Consider the following 12,018-nt stretch of genomic DNA (forward strand, 5'->3'; position numbering starts at 1 on the left):
AAGGTGACACCTATAATAATATGCTGGCAGGTGAAAACACACACACACACACACACACACACACTTTTCTGGGAATCTATCTGATACCTTACAAAAGAGTAGGTTCTTTTTTTTTCCTCTCCTTTTTTTTTTTGCCACAATTTGTTATGCCAGCTTCATGCTATCATATTGCATGCACGTTTCTCACCCAGAGGCACAGCTATGCCCATCAAATTATTAATCTGGCTCCTTCCCCCCTAAGGTACACTGAAATTATCAATCATTGGACACAATCAAAACAAATGGACACAGTGTAGACATGAAATTCTACCCATGCAAACAGTGTGTATTTCTATACAAAGCTCATTTCTCTGTTGCTTCAATAATGCAAGAGAAGGTGACTTGAATAATAATGCAAATGCAATTTACCACATGATCATATTACATCTGTATTTGAAATACATTGTATGTAAATACTTTCTGCCATACCTCCAGCAGGCCTCAAATAATTCAGTCAAGTGTTAAAACCTACCATGGGCAATGAATTACAGCATCTCCAATATTATGACAGTACATCAGCAAGAATATCATGGGTGGGGGAGAAATGTAGTTGTGGTGTTCTAGCTACTTTCTTTGTCCATCCCTCCCATGAAACAGAGCATAGTGAAATCGTGTTCCTTGTATATTAGCCAGATTCACTGCAGTTTTTTTTTTTCTTTTTTTTCCTTTTGGGGTAATATAGATGTGTGCTTGTCCCAAAGAAGAGATCTGTGCACTGAGCATACGCAATTTTTCCGTTGACAAAGAATTGACCAGAAGGTTATTTGAAATGTTGTTTATAGAACTCCTCTCATCAGTGGTTAGCCAGGGAATGTATCTGAGCAGAACATAATTCCACATAATGGTTTCAGCATCCTTCTCCAAAATCAAAGGCAAATCACTTCAAGAACTGGTCAATAATTGATCATGGTCGCTATTCCAGATCTCAAGATATGGCTTCAAACTGCTTCAAGCTTTAAATTCTCCATGGTACGGTTACAGTCCAGTGCATAAGAATTGTCAATATCATCAAATCTTGCTGTGACAGAAGTGAGTGACAGAAGGGGCAGGGATGGTTCCCGCAAGACGATGGCTGCAATCGGGATGAGGTGGACGCTGGTGTGTAACACCTTGATCAGTGTCAAGAATAGACAAAGTTTGCTAGAGTAGACGTGTGTGCGCAGAGTCCCTGGTTAGATCTTGTTGAAAGCAGCAATGTCCACAGACTGCACCTCCTCCATCTCCTCTATCTGGTCCTCAAGATCTTGTACGCTGACCTGAATTTTTTGAAAATAGAAAGCCAGAAAAAAAAATGCAGTGCTGTTAGAATTCTACAAAAGTTGTAAAACTATAGCTTATTAAATGGACATATACATGTACAGTTGTACAATATATAAACGTATATATATTTTTTTGGTTGTCATGTTATAAAAGCCCATGGTACATATAAGCTAGCTCGGAGTTAGCTCATGGGCGCATTGGTACGAATGACCTTTCGCTTTTCTCAGTCGGTTAGGGGCACTTAACTCGTTTTAGAGCGACATAATGCATAAGCTTTACATAACAATTTATGGGATTCACAATCCTGTTCAAACAAAGAATAGAGTTGCGTTGACCAGATGAGCAGAACGATCCATTAATTTACACTTGGGAAAGCATCCATTTCATTATTTTGCATTGAATGTATTGACAATCTCTTTCTATTGATATTGCCAAATACCACTTTTGCTGTCAGGTGGATGTGCTGGCAAGCAGCATTTATAAGTATCTCATGAATAATCATTACATTACAGATGCTTATCCCAGTGAATTTAAAAACCATTATGCCTATTGGTCCGAATGACCTTGTTTCTGCTCATGCGCAAAGTGGAACTACGAACTGGCTTATTATGTGTACGCAGCATACCTGATTCACCAAACATCAACAAGATTGGGAGATAGGGCAGTTGCATGTTGCACAACGTGATAATTCCAAAGACAAAACAAAGGCAGAGTCTGAAGAAGAAAACTCTAAGCTTTAAAATGATGTATAACTCAATCCACAAACAATTTCCTAACCTATCTAAATAATGGAAAGAATGTACATATTCTGGAAAAAACTGTTTACTGAGAAAAAGAGGCTTTGAAGTATGGGGTTTATTCAAGCACTCAATCTCCCAGCTGAGCTCAATGCAATGAATTGGACAAAAACAACATGTAAAACTCCATAGCTACTACAATGAAGGGAGTATCGGATTAAGCTGACATTTTGAAAACTCCATTAACACATTCTATTTCTGACTACAGCTAACTTTTAATGCAGTCGTATAAGCCTTTTAAGAGTTGAAAGCAAAGTGCCTGTAAAGGCTTTTGAAGAAATGAAAGAGGCCTCTCAGACATACCTAGGCACTAATCACACTACAAAAAGGTGTTTTAAAAAAACTGCCCAAAACAATCACAACCATACAATTTCCATTCTATTTCAGGGTCCCATGCTTTAGATCATGTAGAATTACTCATTTAGATAATGATTAAAAAACACTTTAAATTATGTAGAATGACTTGTTTAGACTAAAAAAAAATAAAAGATTGACTAGGTGCACACATTTCACCTATTTTGAGTCCTCACATAGAATTGGGTTGTGTGACTTTTTGTTGGTTTTGTGATGCATGGTCACATATGATGCAAAATGGTCCATATGGTCCAAATCTATCTGTGACCTGCACACAAAATACAGTGCTATTTTTTTTTAATGAAATTAAATGAATTGAACCCTTTCCAAGTAATTAATGTGGAGTTGCCTGAACTGATTAGCAATGATTACTCACAAGAGGGAAAGTCTTAACCCGTTGAGGACAAGTCCCGAGTATACTCGGGCAAGCGTCTATGGAAAATGCATGTTGTAGCAAAATGAAACCGTCCTCAACGGGTTAAAGCTGCTAGATTGTTAACAAAGAAGCTGATTACCATGGTAACAAGTGAAAGTACACTAAAAATTTTCATAGCTCTCCATATTTCTTGTTCTATATTAAGAAACAAATAACCACAATTTTCCCTGCTGTTTGATTTCTGCAGGCTCTGAAAGGATTATGTGACTACTGCCTCATACTACTACCTAGAAATCTAGACAAATATCACACTTGACTCCTGGGTATACTGCAGTATTTGGAATCGTCAAAATCCTGCCTCTTAATCTCTGGTGACTGGATCATGCCTTGGGCAGTCCGAACACACAATGGAACCGTCCAAATAATGCCCAGTATTTGTTTGTACCTTTTGTATACTACAGTGAGAGGCAGTTTTATACAAGAATTTTTACCAAATACCATTCTCATGTCCAAATGTCATCAACAAATGGACACTGGAAAGACACAGAAGTAAAAAGAGACCACCTCTGACATTTTTCAGTACAGTTTTTAGCCTCCCCTTGGGCTCTGTCAATCTTTTGTATGTTGTTTTTCTAATTGACAAAAAAAAAAGTTTGACAGAAAAATCATGGCACAGCATTCAATAACAAACAAAAAGCAAAACAAAAATAAAATATTGAGGGGGATTCTGAAGGCCACTCTAGAAATAAAAACCAGAAAGCAACAAAATAGCAGAACTAACAGTGAACAAATCTATCATCACATTAAGACAGCAGGAAATCAAAGCTTTTCCTTCCCCTTAGCGACCTAATAAACGTTTGGTCATTTGTTTGTTTTTTTTCCCCTAATGACAAATTTTTGGTTTTGACAAATATATGTATCAAATACAAGACTTTAGTATAATACTCTAAGTCTTATAGCATTCAGGCTCCTCAGATTTCATTGCAAGGAAACTGAAAAGAAACAAGGTCCAGCGATGCACATCACAAAAACTGAAAATAGGTGGAACAGAGAAAAAACTTTGACAGAAAAACAAACAAACGAACAAACAAAAATGTTTCACAGCTAATAAAAAAAGTAGCAAAACTCACTGAGTGTCACCAAACTCGCATTTACATTGACTATTGGCAGGATCTATGAAAGTACTGTTCTAGCTAAGAAATTGTCACACAAAGATATTATCCTGCTTTGTTAATTTTGTAGTTGCCACAGTCTTGTGCTTGTCACTTCCCCTTCAATGAAAGTATACAAGAATGAATAACAAGTGACAATACTAGTACAAAATGTTTCACCCAGTAATACCCCGAGTATAAACAAGTGGTGTGTTCAAAATTCATTCAAAGTACTGTACTAGCAAGCTGTTTCGCTCCAAATATAACTTCATCGTGGCCCGTAAAATATGCTAAACCTAAATAGTTACATTGGGCAGTTGAGCATGATCCAGCGCTAGTACGGCTCTTGATTTTTCTACTTTTTTTTTTCTTAAAGAACTTATCTTTTGTGAAACTGAACCACAAAAATTTCAGCTTGTACAGTTGGAGTTGTAAGCTCTTTATCCCCTCTTTCCCCTTCCCTCTTACGTACCCACATAGTACAAGCATAGTGTTTTGAATGGGTACCACCATTTCTTTTCCCGCAAAATATGAAAATATGTTCATATATGTGACCCACTACAACAAAAGGATCCGAAAATCGGGGGAGATCAACTTTCTGAAAATGACATGATTTTATTCCCTTACTCTTCTGCTTTAATTGCACACATAACACAACTCATAATAAGTACTCGGATGCGCGTATATCAATGATTTTAAGGGAGCATGTTGAATGGTCTAGGATATTGCATTTCGAGAAAATGCCTTCAAAATTTTCTTTCCGACGAAATCGTGATCAAGGGGAGGTAAGACAGTTTTCACCCGTTGACAATGTAAGTTATGCCCCCAGCAACCTCCGTGATGTTCATTCAAGCTTAGCCCCAGCGGTCTATGCACGACCAATCAGTAACCAGGATGTAAAACTTTCACCAATAAGATTACTCCCTCGTTGCTAGCGGCGGAGCCTATCTGCAGCGCTAAGTCCAAATCTTCGGACACGTTTCTGCTCCATTTAAACTCAGAAAATCATGGCCCAGAAAAATGCTAGTTTCTTCCCTTTCCTTTGATCATTTCCCTTGAATACCTTCTAAATCTCGGAAGATGATAGATGAAACATTAAACTACAAAATTATGTCAAAAACAAAAAGCCAATGGTTTTGACCGATTTTTTTTTTTGATGATCCGACTTCAAACTTGATTTTCTCGGCTCAGCCATCAGCGACTTTCAGATCCTTTTTGTGTGGCGGGTATATATATTCAGGCCTGCATACAGTCATATGCCTCTTCTTGTAATGATCTTAGGTATGAACATGGTGTTATCCTTTGTTTCCTTTGTATCATTTGATAATATGTACATCCAATTTCACACATTACTTTGAAGATTCTGTTGAAAAAAAAAAAAAGTTTGAAGTTTGAATATCTACAATACATACCTTTGCATCTTCAACAGTGCAGAGGATTTGAAGCTTCTCAATTCCATAGCAAATCGGTACAGCTTTACCTGTGGGTCACAAGAATTACATTTAAACTTCAAAACAGATCTTGCAATAAAGATAAAAAATTATAACTGTAGCTGCTGCAAAGGAATTGTCTATTAATCATGGCACTTGACATCTATTACCAATTATACGAACATTCAATTTATGATTTTTACACAGTAATGTATGTCCCCAAAAAAATTACAATGGGACCCTCCGCAATGATATCTTTAAAAATATTGAATCAATCTAAATACAAATTCAGGGTATGAAACTATAACTCATTGCCCACATCTTACAGAAAACTCCATTCGATTTGCTTCAGTGGTTAAAGAGAAATACGTAATTTTGTAGAGGATGTCGGGAATCTCTTCCCTCCAAGTTCTGTCTATTGTATTCACACATATTTATAGATCATCGAACTTGGAGGGAAGAGATTCCCGACATCCTCTACAAAATTCCTCATTTTTCTTTGACCACTGAAGCAAATCGAATGGGGTTTTCTGTAAGATGTGGGCAATGGGTTATAGTTTCATACCCTGAATTTGTACTTAGATTGATTCGCTATTTTTAAAGGTATTATTGTGGAGGGTTCCGTTGTAATTTTTTTGCGGGGACATACTGTATTACGAAGGTGTTGATAGTTTTGCTAGATTTTAGCATGCATTTTCACACACACTTCTGAGCTTAACTTAGGTGGAAAATGAAAAAAAAACTAGAAATGTCGCTATGGCGACTGTTATGCCTCCGCCATAATGCATGATTCTCCTAATAGGTCTAGATAGTACATGTGGACAATGTGTGATTACATTTTCACAAAACTGGCAAAATATTGAAATGACAAGTTTGTCACAAATGTGTTGAATGTTCACCTTCCTTGACCTTGGTTTAATTGGATGAATAGGAGAGCATGTATTTGGGGATTTAAGGACTTTAACTTGACTTTGACCCATTCATACATTTATGCATTGAGTAATTTTCATGGTACCGGTATGGAGAAAAAGTGCAATTTCTGTACTGAATAGTAAATTGTTACCATGTTCATCTGGCCTTTGACCCTAAAATTCATAAGATAATCACTTTCAGGTAGAACATGCATAGATATGCAGTAAGTTTCACGATAAATTGAGCCACTTCCAAGATATGGAGGAAAAAGTTAGTTCAGCACTTTCACTTGATCTTTGACCTTTTGACCTTTGAGGCAATAAAAAAGAAAAAGAAAAAAAAAACTCTCCAGAGAATTTCTATGAGGTTACACATGCATACACCAAGTGTAAAAAAAAAAAAAAAAAACTAATCCTGCTGGCATTGCATGAACATGAGGGAAATAGTAAAATTTTGGAGTGTTGCACTTGACCTTTGACCCCTGACCTTTGACCCCATGAACCCTACATTCTCTAGATAATCACTGCCAGTCAGTACATGTATATATACTATGTTCCACGAAGATACCTTGAACAATTTTCCAATTTACAGAGAAAAAAAAGAAGTTTTAATACTTTTACTCGACCTTTTGACCTTTGACCTTCGACCTCATGACCCAAACTTTCACCAGAGAATCTAAATTGGGTAATACATGCATACACTAAGTTTCAAGAAAATATCTTCAGGCATTGCATAGATATGGTGGAAATAGTGAAATTTTATGTATTTGACCTTGACCTTTTGACCTTTGACCTTGAGCACGTGCACCCAAAAGTTGATAGGCACAACTTCACCCCCTAATACACATACATGCCAAGTTTCATTAGGATACCTCAACAGCTTTGATAGTTACCTTGTCCACAAAATTCATTACGGACGGACGGAAAGACGGACGGACGGACGGACGGACGGAAGCACGGACGGACGGACGGACGGACGGAAGGACGGACGGACGGACGGACGGACAACCCGAAAACATAATGCCTCCGGCACCACTTCGTGGCGGAGGCATAAAAAGTCAAGCCCTAAAATATGCCTTAACAAAACCTGTGAAATAGAGGACAAATACTCTAATCTATACAGTTAATATCTTTAGAAAGTTTTCAAAACAGATAGACATTGAAAGACACACAAAAAAAAAAATACTATAGATTCATGCCTTTTAGAAATGTTTGTTGTGACATTTGGTCTCCTGATTTTGCTATATCAACATGCCTCCAAGTCTAGCCTTAAAAAATAATTTTCTTGTCACTTTTTGCTTTTTTTTAAGGTAATTTCTAATGGGGGGGGGGGTGGGGCTTCAAGTATGCCTAACAAAACATAATTTACACTCTGACATAGCAACACACCTGGCTCACTGCATTTCTAACTCACTGAAAGTGCTTAAATTGTTCTTGTTTGGAAGCCTTCCCTCGTCAGGGTTACCACATTGATTACGAACAGTGTTAGGAAGTCAGATTCATCTATTGGACAATTATTGTTTGGGGCAGTTGGAATTATGTCCATAGACAGCACACAAGCCATTGCGATCTAAATGCATGACAACCTCCATTATGTGACCAAGGGCATCCTCCTATAGCCATCTGCTTTCTACACAAAAATAATTTCCATTTCATTGCAGGAGAAAAAAAAATCAAAGCTCCACATACACTGAAGCAAATTATATTCCAAGCCACACATCATAAACAAACTAAATGAGGTTTGCAGCAACAATACTATATTGCAAAAGGTAGCTATTAAACCAATGCACCTGAGGCTAATAAAATGCAAATACATGATTCAATGGGTATGAATCAAACCAATTGTCCCACGTTTACACCTTAATCCATCTGCTGCAAAAATGCTTCATTCAAACAGTTGAGAGTACAGTGTACAAAGCCTTGTAAGCTGTAGGTACGCCACTGATAAACTTAGATTAGTTATGGGATACATCCATTACTACTTCATAATAGCATTGCACTATAAGCATGTGCTGAAGCGAATGCCAAATGATTTTAGCTTTATCCAGTTTGGGATGTACAAAATTTGTATTTATGTGCAAATTGGCACCTTGCCCTCAGTACACTGAGGTTACATGCATTTTTTTTTAAATTCTCAAAGCATCACTTATACTTACTGGCACCCCACTTCAGGCCATCCCTTTCAATAGCTCTGACGGCCTTCTCAATGTCGGATAACTTTGTCTCGTCGTCGCATGGCTTCACGTCAAAGAGGATGCTGGACTTTTGGATGACAACCTCTGTGGGAGTGAAAAGGGACAGCAAATTGATTAGCGTACAAAAATAAAAATTGTAAATTACATGCGCACCCGATGTCACAATTAGGTCACCCATGGTAATTTTGACTAACCTAATGGTTAACCCCATCTCTAAATTCCTCCTTGCACATGCATACTTGTACTATTATTATGAGTGTAACTGTCATCTCAGAATGCCATGGTTGTATCATTACAATGGTTACTCATACACTTTGATCAACAGGTTCATTAAATCATGCATTTAAGTCATCCTGAGGGGCTTCTTTTCTAATGTATATTGGTGGCATTAAGGCTGTACAGACATTCAAGTTCAAACAGTTCACCTGTTACGATGTATATTTGAGGGTAAAGACACTTCAAAGGCAATATCTTTTTTTTTTCCTTCAATATAACACCTCAGCACGCGACTTTCAGATGCCTTTCTTTCGAGAGCTTTCCTCTCTTGAATAGACATAACATTTCTCTCCATTTAGTGATACTCACTCGCTGGTTTCTTGGCCACAATTTTGACAGGTGTGTCCTACAAGGTGATAGAGAGACAGGGAAAAAATGAGAACATCAAACTCTTGAACATTCATGAAATGCATGACGGTGTAAGTGGGGATAGTTCTAATTCAAACACCTGAATTACACCATGGTAACTTGAGACAGGCTAAGCTTATACATCAGTCATTCATGCACAACTTTAATTTCACGCATTAGCACACAATCACATAAACAAAGACACATCCACATATATATGTGGCAATATGTGCCATAGTTGTTTATTTTTTATACAGTATACTCCCGTTATAACGAACACGAAATAACAAAATTCTGGTTACAACGAAGTAAAAATTTTGGGCCGCAACGTTATCCACTCTGCTTTTTTATTGTTTATTTGTTCAGTCATAATGAAATTTCGATATACTTGTTGTAGCGAAAAAAACTGCCGGTCCCGAGGACTTCTTTATAACGGGAGTCCATATCATAATGTATACATATACCGGTACATAGATATATTTAGAATAAACATAAAAAGAACAGTGCAGCACACATTTTTCCACAAATTCATGGAGCACTAGTTTCAGTTTTGATCCTTTCACCTACATCGTCATCAGAATCGTCAGAGCCAAAGCAGTCAAAGTCATCATCAGAGTCGTCAGCTTTGGCTGCTGGAGCAGCAGTGCCGGATGGGCCGTATTCCCCAAGAGCCTTCTTCACACCAGGGAGACTGGAACGAGAGTAAAGCAAAATAGAAGTGGCTTTACACAACAGGCACAGTAAAATAAAACCCAACAAACAAACAAACAAACAGATGGAATTCATGGGACCACAAGGAAAGTCTCTTCAAAAAGCTTGGCTCAAGTACTTGTACATTTTTGCTGTCATATTATTCTTTGCTAGACTTAAAGAGTGTACAATGTATTTGCACAAAGCATTGTTGGTTTTTTTTTTGGTTCTTTCTTTTTTTGTGACTATAAGCACAAACTGCAAAAAGCTGGCCTAAGTCAATTTCTTTGTAGATCGAAAAATATGTACTGTAAAACATGATATATTCGCGGCATGAATTTTTCGCGAATTGGAACCGACAGCCTTTTTTGTGGCATGAAATTTTCGCGAAGTGCCACTGGCGTTCAATGCATATAGTGTAAACAAGGACTTTCGCGTGCATTTTAATTTCGCGAATCTTGGCACTCACGAAATTCGCCAAATTAAAGTGCACGCGAAAATTCCTCGTTTTACAGTATTCTGATAAAAATATTGGTTTTTATTTTTGTGCACTTTCTAGGAGTAGTTCATGTAGCACACGTACTGTATACAAATGTACATTTTGTACATACTACATGTATTGTATATCCTGAAGTTATTAAAAGCATAATATCAAGTAAAAGAATTGGGATGAGGTGATTTTTCTCCCCATTTTCTACCAGTTTTAGTCCTGGAAGGAATACAGTATTATGGGAAAACCTTACAAAAAATTGTCAAAATACCCGGCTGTAGTGTACAATATTTTTGAGTTGTAACAGTGAGTAGTATATTTCAACAGTTCTACATGGTGTTTCAGGATCAACCTCATACAAGCAGTTGAAGTGAATCGTTACATTCCTTTTTTGTGCGAACAAAGTAAAGGAGTTGGGCAGCAAACTTTAAAAAAACTGTAACTTCAAAACCCCTTACGCCCCAAATGCATTGCACTCCAAGAAACTTGAATTTCTATCACTTACCCTAATTAGGTCAGAGGATCAAAATTCTGATTAGGTACAACATATTATAGGAGAAAATCTCTTAATTTCATCCTCAATCTTAACTACGAAAACATATCGGGCGGCTTTTTGTTGGTTTTTTCATGCAAGGTCAAATCACGATATTATGCCACAGTTCAGTACAAGAACTGTTGTAATTACTCAGTTAGTTACACCTTGGCTTCCTTACCATTGCTTCCTCTGGAACTCTTATGTGGAGGAAGGGAACTCATCAGTTCAAGTTGTACAATTGTACAATAGCAACTAAACATGGCAACAAAAAATCTTTAAAGGATAAGTTCACCTTCATAAACATAATGATTGAGAGAATGTAGCAATATTAGTAGAACACATCATTGAAAGTTTGAGGAAAATCAGACAATCCGTTCAAAAGTTATGAATTTTTGAAGTTGTTGTGCAGTACCCGCTGGATGAGAAGACTACTGCAGTGTATGAATAACTTAGATGTCACATGCGTACAACAATATAAGGAAAATATAAAGAGAATTTCACAAAATTCCATCTTTTGAAAAAAGTACACATTCCCATGACTCGTTACCGACAAATGTTATGGGTAATATCATTCCCCCTGCCTTTAGAAAGAGGCAAGTCAAGTGCTCTTTTATTATGCGAAAAAAGTGAAAATATGTTGAATTTTCTTTTACATTTCTTTATACTGTTGTACGCATATGACTCACAAGCTGTATTAGTCTCCTCATCCAGCGGTTCCAACACAAAAATTAAAAAAATTCATAACTTTTGCATCGATTGTCCAATTTTCCTCAAACTTTCACTGATGTGTTCTACTAATATTGTTGCATTTTCTCAATCCTTATGTTTATGAAGGTGAACTTGTCCTTTAATCTTTCTTTGGCCATTATGCTCCTGCCATAGTACATACATTGTATGTGTCGCTCGTCAAAGAAGTGACTTCGCAGTTTGCACCTGAAGAAAATGAAAACTTTAGTCTTGTAAACAGTTGGTCTCAAGAGCCTGTTCATGCGACTGAGTAGACACAGGAATAAACACTAATTCTTACACAAAGCTCATCCAACCCTTCACCCTTTTTTGTATGATTAATACAAATGTGGCTGGCAACATACAGTGCTGATCGCGTTAAACTTACTACGCGTAGAACCGCGCATCGGTAACGCGTTCACAAACACGTTTCAACGCGA

General features: G+C 37.2%; 1 protein-coding gene across 1 annotated transcript in view; it reads right to left on the bottom strand.

Annotated features, from left to right (window-relative positions):
• Nucleotides 1–1,080: 1,080 nt before the first annotated feature.
• Nucleotides 1,081–12,018, bottom strand: part of LOC139723925 (elongation factor 1-beta-like) — a 61,292-nt gene continuing 50,354 nt past the window's right edge. Inside the window, exons 3-7 of the mRNA XM_071635128.1 lie at nucleotides 9,705–9,828; nucleotides 9,099–9,135; nucleotides 8,475–8,597; nucleotides 5,390–5,457; nucleotides 1,081–1,295 (exon numbers count right to left, since the gene is read on the bottom strand). Of these exons, the coding sequence (XP_071491229.1) occupies nucleotides 1,212–1,295; nucleotides 5,390–5,457; nucleotides 8,475–8,597; nucleotides 9,099–9,135; nucleotides 9,705–9,828 (436 nt within the window). The 3' untranslated portion in view covers nucleotides 1,081–1,211. The remainder of the gene's footprint in view (nucleotides 1,296–5,389; nucleotides 5,458–8,474; nucleotides 8,598–9,098; nucleotides 9,136–9,704; nucleotides 9,829–12,018) is intronic.

The sequence above is a fragment of the Diadema antillarum genome, unplaced genomic scaffold (genome assembly GCF_040938485.1).
Source record: "Diadema antillarum isolate AM-2024a unplaced genomic scaffold, OU_Dant_1.0 scf00000202, whole genome shotgun sequence".
Taxonomy (NCBI): domain Eukaryota; kingdom Metazoa; phylum Echinodermata; class Echinoidea; order Diadematoida; family Diadematidae; genus Diadema; species Diadema antillarum.